Consider the following 27,850-nt stretch of genomic DNA (forward strand, 5'->3'; position numbering starts at 1 on the left):
TGTGTGTGTGTGTATATATATAAATACAATCTCCTTACATCAGTAAAAAGGAGTTTCAAAAATTATCACATACATTTATCTTGACTTCAAGAATACATATAGGATTCAGGCTTTGAAACATTTCATAGCAGAGCAGTGATTGATATTGGATTGCTCAAACCTGATAATCAGAGGCCTCTTCAGGTTTAGATTACATCTATAGCTACAAATTTAAAGTATCATCTACGTAGCTGTATATGGTTTTCAGTTCAGGTTTTTAAGATTATTTGGAAAATGCAGCTGCAATAATTCACAGAATGATTTTCTCAAATCACTACTTATAAGCAGGGACAAACACATCTAATAGAAATACATGTATTTTCCCTATTTGAACTTGAAATGTTTCAAAGAAGCCCTTAGCACCAATCATGGTATCAGATGACTTTTTAACATATTATAATTTAGGCTAAGAATGGACTTACTTGTGTTCTTAAACAGTCTTTCCACACCAGCAAATAACTCCAGTAATTTTACATGTCAGTGGAACAACATAATTCACTGAAAATTGGTTTTGTAAAAAAATTCTTCAACCAGGTCTGTCTGTAGGACAGCAAGTTGCAGCTCATGCTGTTTTTTGAGATTTTTAATTTCCTATTTTTGTTCTTTCAAAAATGTTAATCCAGCACAAAGTAACTCAAAATACTTCTTTTTAAGCAATTTCTACTCATTATGATGATGATTCATCTGGAGATGTTGCCGGCAATGATAGCAACTTTGGAAATGCATGACATTCCATGATGCTATTTCTCTAATCAGCTATTTCTCTCTAAATTAATAGAGGATAGGACCTGAATTCAGAACTATAAGAGAAATATGTTCTTGTTTGTGTACATAAACAAAACACAAATAGCCTTGATTTAGCTCTGGTGAGCTGGAAGTTCAGATTTTTTTGAATGCATTCAACTTCTTTCCACAAATACATTATTATGAGGTTTGTCTATTATGTTTTTAACTAAAAGCTATTTAAAAAAAACAAAACAACAACGTATCCCTGACATTTTAAAAATTTTAAATACCCTTTTCCTTCATTCACAACACAGACAGCTCCTGCTCACTGTCAGACCACTCAGCAATTATTTATAATGGTTTGCTTGTACTTTTTGGTGGAAAAAAAAGTTTATCCCATTTTCTTACTTCATTATTAATAAGATATGGTATCAGTTTCACACTAGGACTTTCAGGTGATTTTTGATCTGTATGCAAATCATGAGAAAAACAGTACTATCCTCCTTCTTAAACCAAAATATGTATCTGGATGAGCTATCCTTAGACATAGAAATTATTACCATTAGCTTCATGTTTGTCCATGGACAATTTTGAAATTTATACTCTGTTATTGAGAAACACACTTCCCTGGTGACTCAAATGCAATGACAGAATTTTGGGGAAAACAGGCAGCACTAAGGGCTTCTCATGCAGAACACAGCAAAGCAAAGACATTCAACACCCCTATCTCAGGCTGGTTTTCAGAAGTACAGAGTGAACGAAGACCTCAACACAAACCAGGTGAGGAAAGCACCGAGGTACCTGACTGATGTCACTTGTCCATGCAGCTTTCTCCTGCCGTGACGGAGCTAAAAGGACAACCGTGAAAGGAGGAGCATCTGTAGGCTCCACTACGAGCTTGAAATCCAGGTGTCCAAACACCTGCCCAGAACCTTTTGCTTTACAGCCAGAGCAGGAGAGAAAAAGTCACAACGTGAAACTTCAGAGTGTAAGACAAAGAAAACAGTGGTTTCATTTAAAATGAAAATTGCTTTAAAACATCTTCTGTATAAAGAGCAAATCCAATTAGGTATCCAACAAGTCATTTTGCTGTTCACATATGCCAAGTACAAAAATACTGGGATTTGCTTTTAAAGTTTCTTCTAACACTTGCATGCTAATATACCATCACCATACCAGAAGTATCACTCAAATTAATGAAACTACTTTTACAAATCAAGTGTAAAACTTGACAAAGTGCAGGATGGAAGACAAAAGGGTTAACAAAAAAATCAGCTTGAGACCATGTTTTGTTATTCCATTTGAAGAAGCTCACAGTCCAAACTTGTGGGGAGCCCAAGACAAAACTGACTCACTCAACCCCCGTGTATTTCAGAAAGCTGATTATCTGCTGCTTTTAAGTTGGTTTTTTGGGGGGCTTGGGGTTTTTTTTTGGCTGGTTTTTTTTAAATTTTATTTTACAAGATGCTCTGCTCAAACTTGTATAGAAAAGTCAGCAAAGAATTTGTCACATTTCTCCAGCCAGCCCTCTTGAAAATCCAATAAAGGATGTCAACAGCAGGAAAAAATACAGTGTAACAATCTCCCATTCCACCAAATCAGTTTTACACTGTATTCTACTCGTTTCTTAAAAACATATCTATTTGCTCTTATTAAAAAAAAAAAGGGTACTAATTTTAGGAAACTAGAAACTGTACTTACTACTGACAGCTGAATTTAACTTACAATCATCATCACTCGCTTCTGTCTCCTCGACCAGTGTGCACTCTATTAGAGACAGAACACCTCCTGTCTGTGGAAACAGAGCACAATTCACACAAATGTTATTTATTCCCATTTGTCACAAGGTTTTTTAAACGCTGACACACCTTACTCTAACATTTACATTACTCAGAGCTCTAACAAAGATACATCAATTCCATGATAAACATTTTTTCCTTAAAGAACTAAACCCAGACAGATTAAATATAATTTTTCTTAATCCAACAGATGAATAGTACAATGTACAAAACTTCTTTCACTTCTACCACACTCTAATTTATGTCACACACAGACTTGTTCACAAGTTCCCAAAAAGTTAACAAGAATTTCATCTTCTGAATTTAAGTGAAATACGTACAAGATTTTTTAAATTCTCTATTTATTTTGCAGAAGTACTTGAACTATTTAAGAGGTAAAAAGTGAGAAAGCATATGAACCTTAATAAGCTCTTGGTATGTCAAACTAAAATTCTATTCAACATAATCCACTCTGTGAACTACCAACATCTCTTTATCCACAAGCCAGCACTACGAACGCCTGATTCTCAACAAATATAACAAGATTGTTCTTAGATGACATTTTAGTTTAAGAGAACATGCTGTTCAGGAAAACAGAATTGACTTTGAAAATTAATTTTATTAGAGCTCTGGAAAATGTTCTTTGGCAATTCTGCAGGGTTGTACTGGCTGATTTATGCACTGAAAACTGACTTAAATTCAGTGCTACATACACTGAATTTATTCACTATTTCAAGCAAATAGATACATCAATGCCTTGTTTCTAATCCCCAGTTTACTAGAAGTAACTGGGTCTAAAAAATGAAAATTGGCTGAATTCTGTTATTTGCAATGAAAAGACAAAGCAGTTAAATACTGTGCACCACTCCACTTTTGTTTGTAACTACTAACACAAAGCTCATGTTAAAGCCATAAAACAGTAAAGTGTTGAAAGTCCACCAAAGACGTGTTTTCATTTTGCAAATTAAATCATAATATAAAAGTCCATACCTTAAGAAGATGGAGTTTTCCTCCTGAGCTTCTTGTACAAATTAAAAAGTGTTTTGTAAACAAGAAGCATTGTCTTTCTCCTTCTTTCTTCAAAGACAACGAGCCTAGGCGAACTTTACTAAGCTTTCCCCTCTCAACTGAGGGGACCTGGATAAGGGAACCTGGTAAGGAAGGTGCAAAGTTTACTATGTTATAGTAATATTTAGTAGGCAGTGCTCAGGTTGTTAATTCATTGAATACTACTACATTAATTAATGCAACCCTTCATTCCAGTATCAATGTATTGTCAGTGTCTCTTTTAGGCACAAGTTAATCACTCTTGCATTGCACAAGTTCCCTTTGTTTCTTATCATAAATAGACTCAAACAAGTACAGTCTAGACTAACACTTGTGTACATGGCAAGATTAGATCTAGGGCTGATTAGGCAATTAAACACACTAAGAGGACACTGATCAGAAAATATAGCTGAACAGCAAACATCACTTCGATAGCCACTACACTTGCAAAAGACAAGGCACTTCCAAGCCGAAGAGACAGAGAATGGGAACATGTTTTGAAGGAAAAAAGTTTGTGTATGTGTGTGTGCCTGTGTGCAAGAGAGATGGAAATGAAGCACATTTCTTCTTCTTAACTTGTACTGCATAACTGTCAGTGCTCCACAGCTCATCTGAAATGTGTTACCAGTAAAACACTCCCGAACTAAATTGAACCTGCTTACATAAGCCTGAATTTGTGCTTTGCAGAGCTCCAGGCTGGGGACAGCTCTACTTCTCTGCTGTTTCATGTCTTAGTCTCTGACCAACTTTTCCACATTGATACCACCATGTGTATCACCTCCAAATTAGGAGCAGGAGTTAAATTTGGTGGTGAAGTGCAACTCCTCTGTATATTAAACAGAAAGACTTCTACCACACAACTTGCTGTTAGCAGACAGGGCAGCCAAGAGACCTCCTAGTCTCATTCCCACACATCGCTCCTCACTATTACCTCTACACTGGCTTATGTCTGGTTCCAGCATCAGGTACTAATACAGCCTAACCAGCAGGAAACTAATTCTAGGAAGAGGCAGCTGACTTAGCTCCCTGATAGGAGAAGGGTCCAAAAAGCACCAAAAAACTGATGATGCAAAGGGAGCTTCATAGCAGAACAAGCAGGAGGAGAAGGCTTTGACCTGCCTCTTCCAGATACCAACTAGCACAGCTGCATCAAAGCTCAAAGTAGTGGCAGCATCCTGACACAATGCCAGCCTGACAGAATTATCCATTAAATATTAAATTAGCAATTCTTACTCTATGTCGTCAAAAGAATTACAAGGTTGCATATGCAGACTTAAAGTATCAGAGAAATTATAGTAACTGAGAAAGCTGATATTTATCTACATTTTTTCTACACTTAGCTCTCTCTAGATGTTTAATTAGACTTAAGTTATTAATATGTAAACTTCTACTGACAGGGGGAAATACACAGCAGAAAATTTGCCAGAGAACAGTGTTCTCTGACAGACATTTCACATTTAGACTAATGTGTGTAACATGACTTGTGCCACCTAAACAGAACAGTGGAGTGAAGATATGCTCTAGAATTTTGCAAAGGAATTTGGAACATTTCAAGTTCACTTACATTCTGACCCAAACACGTAAATATTTATAGGCTGTTGTGCATTTCCCCATGACAAACAGCCAACCTGCCTCAGCTGTGAGAGACAGGGAGGACATCATTTCCATGTGTTGGAACAGTGACTTTTCCACGTTACACTCACTGTCCCTCAAGCCACGTTGCAAGGCCAGCATGTTCAAAACAATTCCCAGACAAAATTCCCAGGGTACTCTTAGTCCTAAAATTCCATCCACACATTTAGGGTAGCAATATTCAATCTGTACACTTTGTTTCTGCTTTGCTTATTAGAGTAATAGTGTCTATATATATTATATGCTTACAGATGTAAGTTTACAGGTAACTTTAGTTAGTTAGTTAGTTTTATTTTCATTAGCAAGCTTACAGGATTAACATACTCTGTTCTGCCATAATGGGCTGAAGCTTAAACAATGTTGTTGCATGAAGCTGAAATACTGTTTAATAAGGTAAAACAGAGCAAACCTCTTTCTAAGAGCAGAAAACAGAGTCTGCATTTTCTCTCTGCCACGTTTATAGAGAGGAACACATCTCCTACACAAACTGCATGGCTGACAGCAAGCAAGGACCTTGGGCATTCTCAGCAGGCTTTAGTGGTTAACAAAACTGGGCATTGGCTCTACCACAGATTTCCTCTTAAGGAAAAAAATGGTCACAGCTGGCCAATGTACAGATGCAATGAGCAAGTGAAGCTAATTTTAGAACATTCACTAACAGTATAGTTTGGACAATAGTGTAATCCCAGGAATTTTTATCCAGCCACAGACCTAAGCACTTTCAGCACTTCAGTGCTTCAACAGTCACTCTCTCAGCCTTTGCTCAATCTAAGGAATATAAAAGGCTGTGTTTATAAACAAACCCAAACATTTAAAACTCTACACTGAACTGTCTGATTTACCAACTCAGTCTGGCTTTCCCCATGCTGAAGGTTTTGGGGCTTGTTACCCTTTTCTTGTTGTTTGTTTTTACTGTGCAGAGGGTTAAACACTGGAAGAGGTCACTCATTCAGGGGGGTTGTGGAGTCTCTGTCCTTAGAAACAACCAAATCCTGACTTGACATGGCAGACAGCAACCTCCTCCAGCTGGTGCTGCTTTGAGACTGGAATGGATCATTTCCACAACTCCCTTCCCATTTCAGCCATTGCATGGTTTTGTGGTTATGATATCTTTATCAGCAGAGGTAAATTCACAGCAGCTGATGGCAGAAACATCAGAGTGTGTGCAGGCACTAGAGGGGCTCGAGACGCCCACTTGTTTGGATATCAACAGATTTGAGACTCCCTGCGTGTCCTTTAGCCTCACAAAGAAAATGCTCCTCACCTGTTTGTGTGCCTGACTATAAAAACTGTCCCTAAGTAAGAGCCAGGGAAAATCAGACCCCAAGAAACTTGAAGAATTCACAATCTGCATTGCAAAACACTGCCAGGGACAGTTCCTGTGGTCTCAACATGTGCAACTTAACAGAATCAATCTCTTCTTTAAAAAGTAAAGTCTATAACACAGACAAAGTTGTAATTAACATCCACAGGAAAAGCCCAGACAAAGGTAATAACACCTCTCTCCTGCTTTAAGCTGAAAAAGAGGTTCCTGTACCCATCTATGCTAATCAACACAACAAATAGAAGCCCAGCTGAAATTAGAGGAGATGGACATCACTGCCGACGTGACCCCATGGTCAGATGTAAAAGGGAAATGGGCTCCATTACTTCATCTGCCTTATTCAGATTTCTGCCCTTGCACAGAATCACGGCCAGTGGATGTTCCACCAGATAAACTGATACAACCTTCTGTAACACACACTCTTGTCCACCACCTTCCGACTGTGTGCCTAGAAGTAAATCGGAATGTAATTTATTTACAGCGTTTGGCCTGGGTCTAACACTCCAACAGCAATTGTTCAGACTGATTCCCACAGAAAAAATTCTAAGTTTTACTGAAGAAACACTGGGTACACAGACAAAATATTACCAGCCAGTCTTAAGGGAAAAACCCCCATATATATATAAACACATATTTTTATTACATATTGTAATAATCTGGGGAAAAAATTCTAAAATTTAATTAAATTTCATGGTACAAGTCAACCTAGGATAATCACAGCCTTATAATTGTTCAGCTGTGCATGCAAAACAACTTGGTTTTTTTCTTAAAGCCATATTAATAACTCTTAGAACACCTCAGAGATAACAAATGCATATATTTAATGAAGAATCAAGTAATTTAATAGCAGCTATTGTAAAAACAGTATTGGAAGTTATTAAAGAAAATTTAATAGTTAATACAGAAACAGCACAAAATGCATTTCAAAATGTATAGAAAGCGTATTAATTACCAGCTGTGATATGGCCCTATTAAATACCAGATGTTCTGCTGAGGTTATCTGGAAAAGGTTTCATGAAGGGATGCACCTAAATTATATTCCTACTGTTTCCTGAATATATTTAATGCTTTTCAGCACAAAGAAGCAAAATCAGTCAAAATCCTACACTACAGATCTGTAGTTACCGTGTACAAACCCAATAACTTGCTTTACGAGATCCAGAATTAAAATATTATATAAATGGGGGGAAAATAAGCAGTTAAAGCAAACACCACCAAGTAGGAATTGTAACCAAATTGCAGTTCCTGGCAAAAACTGTCCCTTATTTAAAATGGAAAAGTTATTCTAGCACAGTTTTTTTGGAACTTAACAACAAATTCCACCCCTGCTATAACTGATTTTCAGCAGAAAATGTTTCCAAAGCTACCATCAACAGACAGAAAGGGAAAGAGTACTGCTCTTCCCCTGCTCCATCCCCTTGGGACCACAGTCCAGGCAGAATGTGAATGACTGTCCCATGGGGGCTTTGCCACTCACTGCTGCTGATTTTCATGGTTCCTGAAGAGAACAGTTCAGAACTGAGGACCAACCGCAGCCCAAAATTACCTGTTTTCAGGGTTTCAGTTTCACCCTGCAGGGACCTGGGGCAGGCTCAGGATGCTGACAGTGCCCAGCCTGGCGACGGCAGTGTGACCCCTGCTGCCTTTAGTGCAGTTTTGCGTAATTACACGGGCAGTTTTGCAGAGCAATGTCTTACCTTGACGTATAAAGGTTTGGCTGGTATCTAGCAGTATGTCACAGCCCTCCACTATGGTCCTTTCTATGGCCAGGTTCTTACGGATGTTTTCTGTGTCACTCACCTCGTCGTGCATCACTCTGTTGGAGACAAAGCAAAATGCACTTTATCTCCCCAAAACGTGCCTCACACCTGCTGTGTCTGTTTTCACTTAGAGAGTGCAGACACAGTGCATGACCTTCACCACCTGCTGCAGAACAGATCTACCCACCCAGTGCCTCATCACTCCAGAGCAAGTCTCTTGCCTTTTTTCTCTTCTTCTCAAACAATTCTTGTGATCATTTTGATTTTTCAGCAGTGGAGCCAGTTTTGCCAGACTTGTTTAGGGACTATTCCTGAACACATGTGACAGATGCCACCGAGCTACAAACACTTCACAGCTGATAGAAGAGAACTTGATCCTTAATGGACTGGGCTGCCACAAACAGGGAAGTCTTGCCTAGAATTGTGTAGAGCACATTGTAGATTTTCTCTCCATGGCTTTAGGGTCCCACTCTGTTCCTGCTTCACCTTTACATCTCAATGTATCAATCCCTTCCTCCCTTCCTCTTATTGCTTTCTCTCTCTTATTTCTTCCTCTATTTTTGGGTTATCTTCCCTTCCCTTCCCTTCCCCCCTCCCTTTTTCCCTTTCCTTTTTTTTCTCTCCCTCAACAACCACATCATTGATACTTCACCATTTACTTTCTCTGATTGTTTTTTTTTTTTTTTTTATAGGCATCCCTCCCCTTACAGAGAAAAATAGAGATTGTTTTTTTCAACGCTGAAATGAACCCAGGAGTTTACATGATCTTGTAGTGATATTTTCCTAAATTGGAACTGGACTACACTTTCTGGAATCTCCTCCTCCCTCAGAACTACATTAAAGGGGTGGAAATGAGTCACTTTATTTTATATTTATGCTCTATACTGACTTTATGAGCAGAGAGGATCAGTCTCAGACTCCAATTCTGAATGTTCAGTGATGAATCAGTTGGATCAGCAATGAACTCCGACTTACGAGATGAAGCCGATCCAAAGCTGATTTATCTACTTGTGCAGATCTTTTACAACTAACTATTTTCCAAGCCCATCTTTAGTGAATACTCCAGACACTGAATATTTATATCCTGGAGTTCACTCATGGTCCCTTTGTTCACAGCAGAAAACTCAGTTTCCCAGAGAGGAGAACCACATTTCCCACTGGGCTGATGAGAGGAACATCTGAGAAAGGTCTGGGGGTTCAGGGAAGAGCTTCATTCTACAGGTTTCCACAGGGAGCATCAGTTCTCAGAATATATCTTTAGTTCCTGCTTATCTTACTATTTGAAGCATATATGAAAGTCGGTTTTCACATCAGCATGCAAAAACTATAACACAGATAGAGAACTAAGGACTTTTCAAGACCCTGATTATTTAAAATGCCCTTCTCTCTTTAAGCTAAGAACAAAAAACATATTTCTCTATGTAAAGAAAACTGCTCTGTCCATAACCCAGGAGTAACTAGTTTCTATAGTGATTTCAATTCTCCCCTAACCAAAATACAAGAAGACACTTGTAGATTTAGGTTTGCAAAAAAAATGAATAAATAGAAGAGACAAAATACTACCCTGGGATATTTTTGTTATTTTTCATTATCTTCTGGTTTAGGTTTCATCCTTTTCTTTAAAATATGTATCTTTTTTAAAGGAGCAAAACCAAATAAAGAAAAACAGGTTTTTCTTTTCAAAACTTTTAATTCAAAATTATCAGATCATAACATAGAAAAATCTTACCTTGAAAGTTCTTCTAGTTTAGATTTAGCAAATTCAAGGCTTTTTCTCTCAACGTGTTCATGTGGTGTGTGAGCCAAAAGTTCATGAAGTGTTATAATGTATCTGGGAATCTTAAAACCAATACGGTATAATATCAGTAAATCCATATATATCCTCCCTCAATTTTAATAGATTATGAGCATGCAAATTTCTTTTGACATTGAAAATACCAGGTGACCTGTTTGCATTCAGCTAAAATTCACATTGCACAAAAGGAGGTTGAAGAATGTCCAGGATTTGGCTACAGGGTAACAAGGACCCTTCAGAGCTTTTAACCACAGTAAGAAGGACCCTTCAGAGCTTTTAACCAGAACCAAGTGATGGTGCAGCACAACTTGTCTGACACAACAAGAATTATGTAGGAGGAGAGGCAACATTATGCTCAAGTGGAAAGTCATCAGCAATGGCATAATAACACTCCTCATCACACAGGAACAGGAGCATCTCTTCCCTTGACCTGGTTTCAACTCAACTCAAAAACCCCCCACATACATAAAAACTTTAAAATATAGCACCTCAAAAATTAAAAAAGTATTGTTGCAGGTGCTAATGTCTCCTTGGGCTAATATGAATAACTAGCAGTAATGTAGGTGTCACTGATGCCCCTTTTGAAGTTTTTTTTCTCTATCTGGGTTGCCAATAACTGAGCAAACTGAGGGGTTTCAGTATTCCTCTGATGAGTGAAATGTCAGGTTAAACGAAAAAGACACAAATTATCAGGCCACTGCTTCACAGACATCTTAAAACAGCTCCAAATGTCTAATCCAGGCAGATCACAGTAAAATATCAGGAGGGTAAGTACAGTTTTCAAAACTTTCGCAGTTCACTTTTCATTTTCTAAAGAGTAAGTCACTTGAGAACGAAGAGGGGAGAAAGATACAAAATGTATTCCTAGTGAGATGCTTATGGCTGCTCCAAGTTGCTGTATGTCACCTCTCCCTGGACTTTATAATCAGAGGTCCTAAGTCAAGGAATTGGTCCTTGGCAATTTTCCTTGGTGCTATCCTCATCCCACACTCCCCTTCAACATCTGTAAGACTCTGAACAAAAATGAGCCAGCATAGCTGGGGAAGAGATCTCCGCAGGCAGAGTTTTGGTGTAACAACAAAATAAATTAAACTAAACTAATTTGCAGGAGAGTATTTCCAGTTAAGCAAGAAGAGCCTTCAATTGATTATAATATCAGTAACATAAAATGAAAATTAAAACCAAATATACACAAGAAATACACAGGGACTACCTGAAACATGGGGTAGGTAAGGAAAGTTTCCAGCATTCGGCCCTCACATGCTGGGTTGGCTTCATATTGCTTCAAGAGTTTGTCAAAATCTCTGTTTTGCTTACAGTTTGCCAGTACTTGTAGGCTATACTGATGATTCCGAACAAATTCTTGGTATATGTTCAGCATTGGCAACAGAATGTCAAATAAGTCAGCTAGAAAAGGCAGAGAAATTACTGTTTTTCCCCAGCTACCCATCTACTGAAATACATTTTTAAAGAAAGTAGTGTTTTCTCTGGAAGTGAATTGCTGTAATCAGTTCTGTTTCCAATATACTGACAATTTAGAAACATTAAACATAGCTCGTTCACCTCCCCAGTGATGGTTGTTCTGATTATCTTATAGTCAGACAGTATTACCGAAAATGTAAGTTGAATCAATGCTTAGGGCAGAGCAGTTCTCATATACAGACCATTACTGCTCACATGGGATTCCCACTATACCTGATCTTGTGGTTTTAACTCTGCAAATGCATTCCCTTCAAAAAGGACTTTTAAGAAGTCGTGTCTTTAACAAAAAAAAAAAAAATCTCTACTGAATTTTCAAAAACAAATATGAAACTTATACCCCTATAGAAAATAAAGTAACTTACCTAGAATTAAGGTAGGCCAGTTAGCTATTCTTGCTTTTAAGCCCTGGTGAAATATCTCATGAAGAAACATGATTGTTTCACTGAAAAACAAGTATTTAAACAAACAAAAAGACAATTCTGGTTTTATTTTCTGATTAATAATTCACAGAGAAATACCTCTTCCTCTTTTGCACTTTGCTAGAAAAAAAACAGAAGACAGTTATTGTTATGTAAATAAGTGCTTCCTTTCATTGCATTGTTTAAAAATACTGGCTCAGTGCTTCTAAAAAAAACATAATATTTGGTGTAGAAAGATTGTAACATTGTATTCATATTCTAACAAGGAAAAGGAAACCTGCCTCATGACTAAAGAACATATTCTATTTCTTAGAAGTTTGGAGCAGACTTGGATGCAATCCCAATCCTGTATCTGAAGTTAAATGCCTCCTGGGTTACTTGAACATGCTCATTACAACAGCACTTGGATGCCTAATGGAAGAACAATTCTTTTTTTGCAGGATATGAAAAGACAAGTGAGAGGGAAGGAGACTCCTTCGGCAGGACAACAGAAAATAGAAGCTTTGACACACTCATCCTCAGGGTCTTATCAGGATCTTATCAGGATATGAGGCCACTAAGTCCAGTTTTGCTCTCTTAAGAGAAAAAAGAAACAGGAAAGGTGAGAGAAAATTAAGAGAACTGCCACACGAGGCACCATCTGTCCTTTTTTTCCTCTGGCAGAGGAAGACACAGAATGTAGGAAGGTAAAGAAGTCATGCTGGTTTCAAACAGCATCACCTGCAGCACCTTTGCCTTTCACCCCTGGAAACGTGGTCTGGCTCAGTGACACCACCTGCACCACAGCCAAAACAAGGGCCAGGCCTCTCTACTGTCAGCTGAACCAGAATGGGGAGGAGCAGTCAGGGAAATCCACAAAAAACCCCAAATAAAAAGCCACAACGAAGTCTCAAACCAAAAAAGAAACCCCAAATTAAACCCCCATACCTGTTGAGGAAAATGCTACTGACGTCGTCGTGACTGATGGGCGGCTTCTTGGAGCTTGCTGCCATCCTCAGGGGCCGCAGAAAACAGTTCACCAGGACATAAAGTTGGTGCACATACTCAGACTCAGCCTCCACCATGTTGAAAACTATCTGGTTCCTCTTCCTCATGCTCTCTGCATGAGGAGAACAAATGTAATCTTGGACAATAGTTTTCCATTTTCTTCTGCATAACCAGCCCCGCATAAAGCTCTGAACCTATAAAGGGATCAAGCAGAAAAAGAAAATAAGAAAAAAAACAAATTACATGACTTATCATAAGCTCTTCACTGTAGAAATAACCCTCAAAATTAAAAGTCTTTGCTTAAAAATAAAAATGTTCACTTATTGATATATAATTGTTCTGTAATTAATTTTTTTTTACATTTCTATTTGTTAAGGGTCATAATTGTTGCCAGGAAACAGACTGTAAAGACATGGCATACATATAAGGGAATCTTTCCCTGCAAGCTCGAGTGTTGTCCCCTTCCCATCAGCACAACAAGGGCGTGCAGGTCCTTCTTCCTCCCCTTACACATTTCTCTTACACTGCAAACGTATCCCGCAATACTTCCAGGTAACACCTTCCAACACAGATTCAATACCATTATTGGCAGAATTCCTAAATAATTTCTTAAACTCAGTTTGCTTTCCATTTTGAACAGATAACACGTGGCATGTGTATTTAAAGCTATGTATCAATATAATGCTTGGTATCAGACACCAAGGCAACAAACACGTTATTCAAAATGACAGATTTTTGGCATTCTTAAAAAGCACCTCTATGTCATGGGAATATCTAAATAAGCACAATATCTATTAAACTTGCAAGTGGATTAAAGATTACAGAAGAGGTCTACATCTGGTCACAGGAAATTTCATTGTGTCTGTGTCCTGATCTTGATGGGAAGATCATTCATCTTGAAAGAGAAGTGCAAAATTTCACTGGTATCAGTTTACTCTGAAAAAACACCTTGGAAAAAAAAGGGCCCCAACTGCCAAAATGACCAAGGTGAAGAATGCAGTGATTTACACACAGATCCAAAGCTCTCTTGCTCCTAAAAGGGGCATTTCCAGCTTCTATGACAATGGTTAAAGGAAAACTCACACCAAGTTACCAGCTCAGTGCTGACCCTGGCTCAGACTGCACACCCCAGAAAAAGAGAGAAACTAGGCACATTCCATAAAGGATATTAGGCAAATACATCATGGGATAAAATGTTGCACTAAAATATATATAATTAAAGAGGTTTAAGTAGGGGCTGCGCAAAGGAAGACTTGCTATTTGACTGTACTTTAAAAAAATAAATAAGACTAGACAGAGTAAAATACAGAAGTACACCCCTTATGCCACCCTTTTCCCTTTAAGCACAAAAGAATTCCTTCATGTTTACCTTCTTAATTTTTTTAATATCTGGATCTTCATCTTCCTGGTTGCCTTGATAAGGTCGCATTTTTTCCTTTGTTTTATTCAGCGCTACAATCTGACAAAAGCAAACATTTATGAAAGTCTTCCTCGAGTTAATGAAAGCCTTATCTGGAGAACTAATGGAACAGTAATTTCCCCTTCCCCCAGCCTGCGGAAGGGGCACAGAATGACAAGCACATGTTTGGTGACAGGGACCGGAGCACTTCTCCTCAGGCCATTACAGATCTCTGTCCAGCTGGAAGGGGCACCAGGAATGAGCAGGTTCTCCCCCCAAAAACAACTGTGCCCTTTGGGCTTCATCAGCTCAGGACTGCAACAAGGTTTTTGTAACAACACCCTGTGAATCAGAGCAGTCTGGAACTGTTCTTAACACCATCACAACCAAAAGCCCCGTGCTGGGATCAAACTCAAACCTGAAGGCAGGGAGGAAATTATGCCATCAGTGGCACCCATTCTGCAAAGCAATGTGTTATCCTAAACCCTCTGACAAGAAAAGTAATCCAATCAGCTTAACAGGCCCCAATATTTCTAAGAAAATTATTTATCCACAGAGTCACTGGGAGACCATTACCTATTAACCTCACTGGGTTCTGCCATTTTCACAAAGTACTAGAGAAATACTGAATACCACTGCAATGCACACAGCAAAATGCTACAATCCAGTGATTGCCTGGTGGGTCTGGAACACACCTCCGACTTCAGCCTCTCGATCTCCGTGTCCTGGTCCTCCAGCTGGTGCCGGAGCTGGTTGGCTGCAACTTTCTCGGTCTCCACAATCTGCACCAGGTGGATGTACTTCTGCATCAGCACCTCCCGCTCAATCAGGATGTCTGAGTAGCTGGCAGGGAAAGCTTAGGTCAGTAAAAACAGCCAGATATCAGTCTTCATCCCCCCTTATGAGACATGGACAGATAAACACGGCCCCAACGACAAGAAGGCTGCAAAGCCATGTTTGTTTAGCTTAAGCTGTAATGTAAACCATAAGCCACCCAAATCATAACCACCAAATCACCCAAACTGAGAGAGTTTAATATCCTTTTTAGACACAGGTGCTACAGTACCCAGTTTCACAGTGTCCAATTACTGAGAGCAATGCAACTGCACTTTTTATGAGCTTCTAATTCTCATGCTAAGCCCAAGAATTCTATAAATCCAACTTGGTGTATGTATTTTAAGGTCTTTTTCCCTTCTTTTGGGAGGACTTGGGGGAGCATGTAGCACTTCATCAGAACTAATGCTCTCCATCTGCCAGATCTCTTTATGAAAGAATTCCCATCAAAACTGTCATTTTAGCGTGCTAACACATTTTATTCTTTAGGCCATTTTAAGATTACTGATGGAAATGCCTTTAATCCAGTCAGTATCAGGAACTATGGTATCAGTGTCTCTTTTAGCTCTTGGGCAGCTCTTTCCTGAAAAGGGACAATATCCCTAGTGCAACTTGATGCCACAGTCAGAGCACCAGGTCAGAAATGCTTCTCAGCTTCAGGCAGAGGAGAAATCACTTTCTCCCTATGCAGTCTCTTCACCAGTCTGACCCTGAAGCAACAAAATCAAAATACTTTTCTGCCTCTTACCCCAGGTTTCAGGAAGGTTCTTCCTCTGAGAGTTGCGTAACTTTACAAGATAAAGACCAAACAAAACACAGCAGAATGGAGGCCCTAAATCTTTGACAAGGGATCCCACACTATTTTATATCACATCTTTTTTCACTGTGGAGTTTGAGCAACGGATTGAACAGAAGGAATTTTTGGACTGCAAATCTCTTCCTTCTAAATTTCTTCCCACTTGTTATAGCACTCATAAAACAATGAACATTTGCTATTAAATACTGTGAGGCTTTTAAAATTGCAGTAATGTGCATCCTCTATAGTGTGGTTTTTCTGTAAATATTTACTTGTATTTCAATCAGTGTTAGTGCACTTATGCACTGGAGGGGGCCAATATTAAGCACAGCTATTGAATTCAACACCTAACCTGGAAAACAAGCTTAGATTTAAAATAATTAGAGTAAGTTCCCACAGCTATCATAAAGTAAAAGTTTCTCCTCCTTGTACAGATTATAAAAACAATAAGAAGTAAATTCAATTCTATTACATTTGCTGTTATATTTTGACTACTGCAGAAGTAAACAATACATTGGAAAAAGAAAGGTCAGGGCACCTCTTCCAAGAAGTAAAAAACATACATAGATAAATTTGTCATGAAGCACTCCACTTGTCACTTAGCTGTGCAGTAACAGCAGTGAAGTATGAGATTTGTTCTTTGAAAGTTTTCAATAATAATTTGTTTTGTGTTGCAAGAATTCTGGGGTTTTTTTCAGAGACCAGAGTACTTCATCTCTTTGCACCCTAAAAAGGCATTTGTACATTCTAAGAAGTGTCTGAGTTAAATATACAGTTAGGACTAATTGTTATGCAATTTTATGAAGATAAAAATATTTGTAACACATGTAACAAAAATCTTTATTTGATTTCAAGTTAATATAAATAGTCTTTCCTACCTAAAACCAAATCCAGACAGGTGAAATGCCCTCTTTTTCTATTTATCCTTTTCAAAATGTTCTTAAAGTTTTGCTACTGATTGTTTCCAATACAGAATTTGACGGGTTTCACCTTGGTTTTATTCAAACTGAAGAAAATAGTAGGAAAACAGCAGGACACAGTCTCACAAAGGATGAACTGCTGACACAGGACCCAAGATATTGTTACCTACAGTGCTTTTCTTTCACTTCTTTGTTTCCTCCTTTAAGGGAAGAAACTTAATATATATTTTTCAGTTCCTTTAAAGGCATTAAGCTGGACTTCCACAGCTTTGTTTTACTGGGGAGCAAGAAACTTTGCTCTGGAGGACTGAAGCTTTGTTCTTTTGAGATGTCCTTAGAGCAATTCACCAGGGTGGCTTTCGCTGTCTAAAATGTCAGGCTCAGCCTGAAACCAAACATCTCCTTCACTCCCATAATTAGCAGTAAGAAGAAGAGTTAACTTTAAAAGTCTGTGTACACCTACACTAACTTAGAATAGGCAAAATCCATTTTTCTTCTCAAAACTACTGCTGGGAAAGGAAAAATCAGAGGCTTTTGGCATAAACTTCACGTACTTCCAACAGCCCTTTCCATCCATCTCTCTGCATGCCTGAGTAGAGATCACAATGTCCAAATGTGTTAACCTGCATATCCAGAGTAATCCCAGGAGCCTTACAAGAGGACAGGAGTTCCATACTGACACAAACACACATGTATAAAAAATCCTTGTCAAAGAAAATTGTACCAAAATACATAAAACAACATGTAAGCAGCCAGCCTTGATCTGGTTCTCGGTCCGGGGTCTCGTTTAACACAAAGAAACAACTGCTACAAGCCACAGCTTACATGAATTTGTGTTAATACTTTATTGAGAGAAGCAATTCTGTAATGTGTAGTATAGATAAAACATCCTGAAAGCTGAGGCTGAACCCATCTACTACCACCATCTGTAGAGACAGGGCTCAGACCAGGTATTTCAAGCAGCTCTGATGGATCACCACCTACCACATGGAGAGAGGAGGAAATTAATCAAGTCCTGAGAAAAACTGTTGCACCATTTAGGCTGACATGCTCAGAAAATGTAGGAAAACTGGAGAAAGTTTAACCATAGCCTTATTATTAAAGCCTCCTTGCTCTGGCAACAAGCCAGGATAGAAGTTCTGCTAGTGCTACCAGCCAATTATTTGAGTTTTGTCCTGAACTGAGAGCAGAGTTATGGTTCATTGGAGTACTCCATGCTAATTGCACTAAAGCTGCTCAGGCTGCTGGAAGAACCAGGCACTGGGTCTGGCCACATCAAATCACCTTCTTGAAAAGGAGAAGGCACAACCTAATTCACTCATTACGAAAACCAGGCTCTGGCTGTCTGGAAGGCAGAAGAAATTGCCTGCATCTGTCTCCACACCCACCTTGAACAGCTGTAGGAGTTCTTAATAGAGGAGGAACAGCCTCCAGACAGGTTTTAAAGCCTGATGGCACAGTCACAGCCACAGCAGGGATGGGAACAGGAAAAGCTGCAGTAGAATGTAACCAATCCTTCCCTGCGACTCTAAGCAAGGTGCCTCGGGAGAACACCAGTGCACAGAAACCACTGCCTTTAATGACCTCCTGTGTGATCCAGGGTTCCGAGGGATCCGATGGCTGCCAGAACCACAGGGCACCATGAGAACTCCACACCCCAAACGGGTTTTACTACACAATCCTTTTAACTGAGAGGGGGAAATACCAACTGGCATGAAAGCCTTTGGAAGGGTGGACCCAACAACCAAAGCACCCAAACCATGTCTGTGGGGAATGGCTCACTCAGCAGCTGTAGCAGGTTCAGTTTGTAAATGGGGCAGAAACACCAGTTAAGTGTAGTGGTTTGGTTCAAAATATCCATTACTTACTTATTTTCCTTCTGTGAGATAAGAATTAGGAGAAAAGCAAAGCAGGCACAAAACTTAAAAGAATATAAAGAAGTTTATTAACAGACCTAAAAGAAAGGAAAAAAGTCAGACTAAACCTTCAGAACACTTTCCTCCCCCCACCTTTCTCCCTTCTCCCACTGACAATGTAAAAAGACAACCCTTGAGATTTTCAGTCGATTTACCACCTCTATAATAATCTTTTTCAGTTCACTTAGGGAGAGGAGTCTCTCTTGCTCATGCTAGGGAGACATCTCCACAAGAAACAGTTCTCTCATGGCTTCAATGTCACAGCAAGACAGCTGCCTGGGTTGGTTTTCTGCTCACATGTGAAAGTCCCTTCCCTCGTCTTACAGCTTTCCCCACAACTGCTTTCGAGGGTCCAATCTTGAGCTGCTGGGGTACCATTTTAAGGATGAGCTGTTCAGAAGGAAAGGTTCTCTTCACATATCTCTGGGAGCATCTTCACCTCTAGGAACAGAGGTCTTCTTCCCTGGGAGCAAGGGTCCTCATCACTTTCATTTCTCTCTGTTCAAGATTCTCATCAAATCACAGCTACTTCAACATTTGCTCATTTCAGCACAGGTACTTTTGCTCACGATTGCAATTTGAAAGCTCTACCCCCCCCCATGCTTCATGAAATTACAACAGGTACTCTGATGTCTCATAGTCCATCACCATGGCTTTACAACAGAATTTCAGCTTCTAAGCTTGAAGCATCTCCTCTTTCTCCTCACTCAGGGTTTCCACTCTTCCTTCTTCACTGACTTTGGTGTCTTTATGGTGTTTTCTTCACTTGCCTTCACCTTTCCCTTTCCTCTGACCTGGGAGAAAATTGATGTCTGCAGGCTTCATGTGTTCTGGAGAATCTTACAGCACTAAAAGGGTTAATCTCACCCGGCCAGCAGCTGGAATTCAGCTGGAATTCGCCTCTCGATGTTGGTCACCCAATTCCTGCCGGGGTCCAGAGCAGAAGCAGCTGAGGTCTCAGCCCAGCCCCGCCGAGCAGGGCCCGGCCCGGCCCCGCTGGGCCGCCTGCAGCCCCCAGTCACCTGCCCGAAAGCCAGAGGCAGGAGAGCCTTCCCAGGGTTTGTTCTCCCCTAAATGCGGATCACAGAGGCGTGCCAAGCTTCTTAAGTGGCTTTAAAGAGAGCTGCCAATATTCAAAGCAGCCAGGTGATTGGTTCTGCTGGGTCTAGAGGAAGCTGTAAGCACCTCTTTGCAAAGAATCATTTCCGTGGCTGATGGAGCCCTCTTGAACTAAAAACCCAAACTATGCTAAACCATGACAGGAGCATGGGTGTGCGGGGAGGGAACACTACCCTCTCATGTAGGATGGAGATGGTGCTGAAAGCACCTCTCATCAGCCAGTGTGTCACCCATCAGCTCACAGCTCACACCAAAACCGGTTGTTCCCATGGTCCTGGCACTTCAGCCAGGAAAATCTGACCATAGGAATTTATCCGCAAACAAACTGGAGGAGAATGACACCTCACACCATTGTGCAAAACTGAGACAGAACTCAAAGCATAACCAGCCATGAATCACAGAATCACTTCATGGGTTGGGTTGAAGGGACATTAAAGATCACCCAGTGCCACCCCTGCCATGGGCAGGGACACCTCCCACTGTCCCAGGCTGCTTCCAGCCCCAGTGTCCAGCCTGGCCTTGGACACTCCAGGGATCCAGGGGCAGCCCCAGCTGCTCTGGGCACCCTGTGCCAGGGCCTGCCCACCCTCACAGGGAACAATTCCTTCCTAGTATAAATTTTAACTCCCTCTTTTAGTTTAATACCATTGCCTCTCATCCTCTTGCTATCTGTCCATGTAAAAACATCATTCTCCCTCTTTTTCATAAGCCCCCTTTAAAAGCTCACAAAAGGCAGCCATGAGGTCTGCCCAGAGTCCGTGGAAAGGCTCTCCACATCTCCTCTCAGGCTGAGAAGAGCCACCAACCACAGGGGTGTGAAAGTATTTATGAGATACAGGCAAGAGCATTTGGGGATTGTACAAGGCTTGTTAATGAAGTGCAGGAACCAAAGGCAGGGAAATAGGGCATGGAAGAGGTTTGAGGAGTAGCTTTTGGAAACACAGAGGTAAGGGGATACAAGGGGATAAAAGATCACATGTAACCAGACTGATCAATACACTTGTCTGGCCGTGATCCACACATCACCACCACTACCCATCCTGCCTTCCCATCAAACCCCACTTCTCACTCCTTTCCTTGTGCATCCATGGAGCTCTCAGTGCCACTTTCTGCAGCTGGGACCAAGAAGCCACAGGTCCCTGCAGTGCCAGCGCCAAACTGGAGAGGTGGGTGGTGTGGGCCTGGCCCGGGTGTGTGACCACCAGCCACAGCCAAGCCAGGCGAGCCAAGCGCTAGGGATGCACCAAGGCCAGGCTGGATCAACAGAGACCCCGACTTGGCTGCTGGAGGGCACCAGAGACACAACCCAGCTTCTGGGAACACCACGAGGTTGGGCAGCTGGCTGAGAAATGACTTTGCAGACCTGTGTGTGCCCAGCTAAAGCCGAGAGCAGCACGGGCAGCTGCAGCAGCTGCGGATGGAGGGTCCAGGAGCAGCTCCTGGGCAGCTGCACAACTCAGTTATTTCCTGGGGGGCCCATCCTGTGTGCATGTACTGAATGTACCTCTCTGCCTCACTGCCAGCCCACCAGAAAACACAAAATCATGGTTATTAAAGCACCAGGCCTCAGCTAATAAAGCTTCACCGAGCAAGGCATTAGTACAAGGCAGCTCTGAGCTGCCACACCGAGCTTACAACCCCTTGCAAAATACTGTGTAAAATACACAGCAAGGTGTGGCTACAAATCTGAGAGAAAGCCTTTTTGCTTTTTTGTTTTTAATTTTAAATTGCCAGTTAGAGGGCAGTAGTTCCTCGTACACCTTAAATAGTGACCCAGATAAAAGAAGCATTCCCATTTTCCTCCCTGCTGCTCTCCCACATCACCTGTGCAGTGAACAGACCTGGAGGAATGAGATGGATTAAAACTAAGCTGGCAATAAATAAAGAAAGTATAATTCCTTTTCAAATCAGTTTCCCAAATAAGTTCACACTTGTGCCTGCATGAAAGAAGGGTTTTCATTCCCACACCTGGTAAATTTAAGACTTTGGATTAAGTTAAAGTAGAGAAGTCCAGTAAATTTTATTAATACTGCATCCATATGAAAGAAAAAAAAAAGCATAAAAGTTTTTGAGCAAAAGGCAAGTAAAACCCTTGAAATACAGAAGAATTTGTAAGAGAAGGTGATAAATATACCTCAGTGTATTGAGGGTGAAACAGATTTTTTCAAAAGAGAACAAGTTCTGGAACAAAGCCAAAAACAGGACTTCCAGATGCAGTCACTGACAGAAGAATTAGGATTTGCCAGGAATAAATCCTCCTGCTCAAAAATGTAGCTCAGAAGAAGCACACCACACTCTGCCACCCTGGATATTACTGAGAAACCAAAATACTGAAAATTCAAGTAAAATGGAAGGAGAAGAAGAGTAAGTACAGATGTGGAACTGATAATGAGGGCCCATTAAAATATACTGGATTAAACATCCCAGTTCCAGCTCAAAAGCCAAATAATCCCCCAGATGAGGAGAGGGCACTATGGACAGAAACAAAGGACAATGTCACAGCAGAAAAAATCCTTTATTTATGTACTGGCATCCAAATAAATTACTTATTTACCCAGAGTGGGCCATGGGATGCACTGAGATTGGAGCATCCTTTTTTCAATACTTTGTTTACAACTTACAAAGTAAATAAACATGGAAGAAATTTTGACAGCTACAAACATTGACTTGGCCAAAAATGAAAAAAAAAATCATGAAAAGCAGTCCAAAATCAGATTAATTAGATTTTCTATATGCCAGTCTAAGAAAACATAAAACCTCAGCTAGCTCGATTGCATTGCCTCAGCTAACACATGGATTACCACAGCTCCTCGTGAGGATAAAACCCTCTGGAAAGCAATTCAATAATTCCCTTTCTCAAATGCCAGTATATTCACACAGAACAAGATGTTCCCAGGTCTGTTTTCAGTTTAAGAGTAGTAGAAATCTTCTCAGTGTCTCCTGAAATTCGTAAATAAGACACCTGAGATAGTACAAAACAGTATGTTTAAAGTGCTAGATAAAATGTCATTCAGCAATGCATAACAAAAACCTGAGAGAAGGGTCAGAGATGTCTTAAGTTAGACTCAAATGAACAGTGACACTGAAGAAGTTGCCAAAATTTCTCCCATTTGTCAAAAATACAGATAAGCTCAAGGGAGAAGGTCTAGATCATGACGCAGGCAAAATTCAATCCCTAAAGAAAATCTCTGCTATTTTGTTTAATTAAGTTGGCAAGAAAAATCTTACACAATAGTCTAATACTACTATTTTAGCTTCTTTTTACATATCTTCAGCAAAAGACTCAGTGGTTTAGTAACAAATTAGAAACTCCAAGTTGTTCTGCTCAACACAATGTAAAACAAACAAAAGCAGTTTCCAGTGAAGTAGAAAACCATTAGAACAAGAAGGTAACCACAAAAGGGAAGAGAACTCCATGCTTACCAACTAAATTTTAGATTTTTTTTTTTGGTCATTTGTTGGAATTCTGTTCAAGAAAACACAAGAAAGCCATGTCCATATCCCTGGAAAACTTCCCCAAGAAATTTAGATACGTGTGCAGAGAAGGTGAATAGAAAATCCCCCAAATGACATAGGACTACGAGACCGTCCCTCACAAAGGTGTCCACACTTCAACATCACCAGGAGGTAGGCCCAAATAAAGGGGAAACAGTCGAATAGCAAAAGGGATGGAGATAAAAAAACCTGGTCTCAGTTACCTCAGAGACCCAGCTGTCCTCTAAAGGCCGCAGTGACAACTTCCTGGTGGAGGTAAAAGTCAACCACCCCGACCCTGAATGTCACAACCAACTTCTTTGCAAGTTCTCACTATTTTCAGCTGTGTATTGTCTACCACTGGCTTGATTTTGTGTCAGTTTCTACCCTGAAAATTCATGTGTGACACATTTACAGAATGAACTAACAGGAGAAGTGGTTTAACTTGTGTTACGAACCTCTTCTTGCTTACATGCCTTTTACACCAGACAGTGGACCAGAATCCCACAATCCTTGAGGTTGGAAAATCCCTCCCAGCCCATCGAGTCCCAGCTGTGCCCGATGCCCACCTTGTCCCCAGCCCAGAGCACCGAGTGCCACCTCCAGCCCTTCCTTGGACACCTCCAGGGATGGGCACGCCAAACCTCCCTGGGCAGCCCCTGCCAAGGCCTGAGCACCCTTTCCATAGGGAAATTCCTGCTGCTGTCCACCCTGAGCCTGCCCTGGCCCAGCCTGAGGCCGTTCCCTCTCCTCCTGTCCCTGTTCCCTGCGAGCAGAGCCCGACCCCCCCGGCTGCCCCCTCCTGCCAGGGAAAGGTTGTGGCAAAACTGAACTCATGCTGCAAAGAGGGAACCCCAGGATGCTGCTGTCGCTGAATGCCATTACCACAAGGCAAAAGCCCGGCTCCTTCCTTCACTCCCTGTTGGTCGTACTCCACAGAAGAAGCTGTCCCAGGCCACTGACAAGGAGGCTGTCCCTGTTCTGCTGCCCCGCCGCAGCACAGAGCTGTGGCTGTCACACATGGGGCACAGGCTGAGCTCCGAGCCCCAGGGACCCCCAAGGCATGGAATAATGTGTTCACCCAGAGGGTACCAGGCAAAAAGTGCTTCACAGCTGCCCACCCAGAAGGGGCTCTCCTGGGAGAGGACAGGGCCCGGCTCAGGACATACCAGCACCAAGAAGAGGATGCAGATCCCAAGGCTGGATGTCCAGGCAGCACAAAACCTGCAGTCCCAGGGCCTCATTTCACAAGCTTGAAATTAAAAACTACTAGCTGCTCGTGTTCAATTTTAGTTCTAAAGCAGAATCACTTGTGTTTACATGGCTCATGTCCTAAGCAATTTGGGAGCTGCCTGGCTCCTTGTGCGTTACCATGGCACTGCAGATTAGCTGAGGTGAGTGTGGATGGGAGGAGGCTGCAGAAAGTGCATTTCAGCAGCGGCTTTGCCTCCGCACACCATTCCATGAGCCTTCAGGGAGACAATTTTCATTAGATTACACCTAAACCGTGACCACTCACCACACAGACCTCCCCTCAGGCAAAGACTGCTGCGTGGCTGAAGGTCCTACCACACCTCTTTTCACAAAACTGGGGTTCAGGTGATTCAGAACTTCAGTTTCAAAGTCAAAATTTTATTTGTCACACTTTATCATCTTAATGGTTTGACCTCCTCTTTCTTACATTTACTTCTCTGTAAGAGTTTTTAAGGAATAACTAATTTATTCATCTGTCATATCATTAATTTCCTCATTCTTATGACACACTTGTCTCTAACAGAGGATTAATCCTAGAGCTTGTTTCTAATAAAAATCATGTTCTTCCTGAAGTAATTTCAACTGCAGCATAATTGCTTAAGAAAGACAAAAGACAGGGAAATAAGTACTGAATGTTAAAGGTGGTTTTTTTCCCATAACATACTCATGAATTGCAAACAACACACAACTAATACATGTTAACATTTCTGTTTGGAAGGTGGGTTTTGATGTATTATCCATTTATCTGTAACAAAACAGATCAGAGGGTCACAAATCGAGTTCCATACCTCGCTTGGTGAATAGCTTCTACCCACTCATCTCCATCAACCTCATCCTCACAACGCAGCTCCAGTGGCTTCTGCCCCTCATGGCCAAAGAGAACAGTAAAGTAATGCTGCAAATCAGAACAAAGAAAAATAAGGTTCAGAAACTCCTAAATGAAAAAGATATATAAAATTAAAAAACAAACAAAAAACCAACCAAACAAATAATACAAAACAGAAAAAACATCCCACCCAGAAAAAAAAAAACACTAAAAGACTTTCTATACTCAGCCCAAAGTGCTGTCAGCCCAAGGAAGATGTGTTTTAAGTTTTAGTCTTGAAACATGGATTGGAGTTGAAACTACCCTGAAAATATTCCCCTGTGAATCAAGGTAATAGCTTTCATGTACTTACTGTTAAGTTATTGTTCTTAAACTTCCACAAACAAGACTACAAAATACAATTCCCTAAAGAGCTCCTACAGCCAAGTACAATAACAGAAATACAGTGGGGTGTCTGTAGATCTTCTCTCTTGCATTTTTTCACCTAAAACTGTCCTCACAAGCCAGCATGGGGCACCAAGCCTGGAACCACCACCTCCTCCTCCAGAGAATGCAGACTGAGCACTGGCTCCAGCTTATTCCCCACCTTCCCCAAAGAACAGGGACTCTTCTCATTCGTCACACTCCCAAAACATTTTTGCCCCTCTCTCAAGAAGCCTCAGCCATAACTGTATGGCAGCAACCTTTTTTTTTCACAAGAAAATGCTATTCACACAAAAACTGTCATATTCTCATTGGCATTTCTTGCATGAAGGGCATTGCCCAGGTGTGTTCCACAGAACTTTCAGGGAAGTTTTTGCTACTCTCAGAATTATTTGCTACTCTCAGTATTATCTAGTGGGGAGGGGACAGCCACCAGTTATCTACGTTAGCTCCCATTTCACAGGGACGGTTATTTACAACCCTATTTTGAATAGTTTGTGTACTAACTTACAGCCAGGGAGCAAACAGAATTCTTCCACCTCAGATGAAAACAGGTCAGAAAATATTCTACCTAAACACACACCTTTAATTTCCACAGTTGCCTTAAATGCACCCTTTAGAAATCCAGACGTTTCACAGGCAGCAGGACCAGTGAGGGGCCTGGCCAAACATAAAAACATCTGGGTTTGGGTCTGAGGTCATCCAGGAGTAATTCTACCTGAACTTCTCTGGATCACTCCGGTCTCTTCATTGCCCAGAACTACCCTACCCCTCTTCACCTCCACACCTGTGCACAGGGAACAGAAATTCCCATCTGGGATCTAACAGACAAACTTGAGCACTCATACATTTGACCTCCTTTTGGGTAACATGAGTACAAAAAAGGAATTCCATAAGGAGAAATTATTCACTTGTGCACTGTATTAATTTGCTAAACATCATTACACATATACAAAACACTTCTCATGCAGAAGACCACCAGAACTGCAGGATTGCAGACAAACACAACAGAAATGAGGCCAAATCAGAAGCAGCATTCACATTTAACAGGCTTTAACTAAAGGAAGTTCAGGCTCAGATCTGTTAAGTTTCAGAAATAAAACAGCTCCAGAGCCCAAAGGAAGATTAATATATGAGTAGAAGAACAATCTTATAACCTGAGGGGCATCAACAGAGCATATCATTTAAACCTGAATGCCGTGAATAGAAAAAAACATTTACTCAGGTCCATAGGATTCTCCACAGCAGTGAAAGATAAAAACTTTTAGAACAATACAGTGCAGTTGAAAATAACCTACAGCACAGTGAAAAGTGTAGCAAGATTACACACAAATGTGCTCTGTTTATAGAGTGGAATAGTCTATTTTAAAAAGCATATTTAAAGATAAATCACACTGTTCAGCACTGCATATTATGTAACAAGTTATTTGTGTTTCATAAAGCTGTTACATATAAAATTAGAATAAAGACACAAGTGCAGACAAGCACTGGATTTAATCCCATTGTGTGGGGATTCAAGTTAAAGGGAGAGACAATATCACAGTCCTCCCTACTTTTGAAGTGCAGCAACTCAGACCTCTTTAGAGCAAGACTTCCAGTGATCTCATGTCGCAGAATTTAAACTCAGAGGTGTGCAGTTACCATGGTGACAGGCACGCTAGAAACACACAGTTAGACCCAGAAAATGCACACATTTAAACTAACTTAGGAGGCAACCACAGTAGGTCTGGACCCAATGGCAAATAAAGCTAAATTATAGAAGACATTTGTTTTGAAATCACCTACATCTGTCACCCCCTCAAACAGGCATGCTGCACTCAAGCATCAGTATCAACTCTCACTTCATTTATCCAGAAATAGTCAAGTCTAAAGCAAGAAAAGTGCAAGAAAAATATCATAA

General features: G+C 40.7%; 1 protein-coding gene across 4 annotated transcripts in view; it reads right to left on the minus strand.

Moving 5' to 3' along the window:
• The window catches only part of RASGRF2 (Ras protein specific guanine nucleotide releasing factor 2), a 116,806-nt gene that overhangs the window by 54,105 nt on the left and 34,851 nt on the right, over positions 1–27,850 (minus strand). For 2 of the 4 annotated variants that reach the window (XM_048290681.1, XM_048290680.1), the window contains exons 2-12: positions 25,490–25,596; positions 15,084–15,231; positions 14,359–14,448; positions 12,930–13,183; positions 11,946–12,025; positions 11,315–11,508; positions 10,036–10,145; positions 8,244–8,362; positions 3,534–3,694; positions 2,491–2,557; positions 1,567–1,703 (exon numbers count right to left, since the gene is read on the minus strand). In XM_048290681.1, the coding sequence (XP_048146638.1) occupies positions 1,567–1,703; positions 2,491–2,557; positions 3,534–3,694; positions 8,244–8,362; positions 10,036–10,145; positions 11,315–11,508; positions 11,946–12,025; positions 12,930–13,183; positions 14,359–14,448; positions 15,084–15,231; positions 25,490–25,596 (1,467 nt within the window). Of the gene's footprint in view, positions 1–1,566; positions 1,704–2,466; positions 2,558–3,533; positions 3,695–8,243; positions 8,363–10,035; positions 10,146–11,314; positions 11,509–11,945; positions 12,026–12,929; positions 13,184–14,358; positions 14,449–15,083; positions 15,232–25,489; positions 25,597–27,850 lie in introns of all 4 variants that reach the window. The other 2 variants (XM_048290679.1, XM_048290678.1) reach the window with 1 other exon arrangement.

The sequence above is a fragment of the Corvus hawaiiensis genome, chromosome Z, assembly GCF_020740725.1.
Source record: "Corvus hawaiiensis isolate bCorHaw1 chromosome Z, bCorHaw1.pri.cur, whole genome shotgun sequence".
Taxonomy (NCBI): domain Eukaryota; kingdom Metazoa; phylum Chordata; class Aves; order Passeriformes; family Corvidae; genus Corvus; species Corvus hawaiiensis.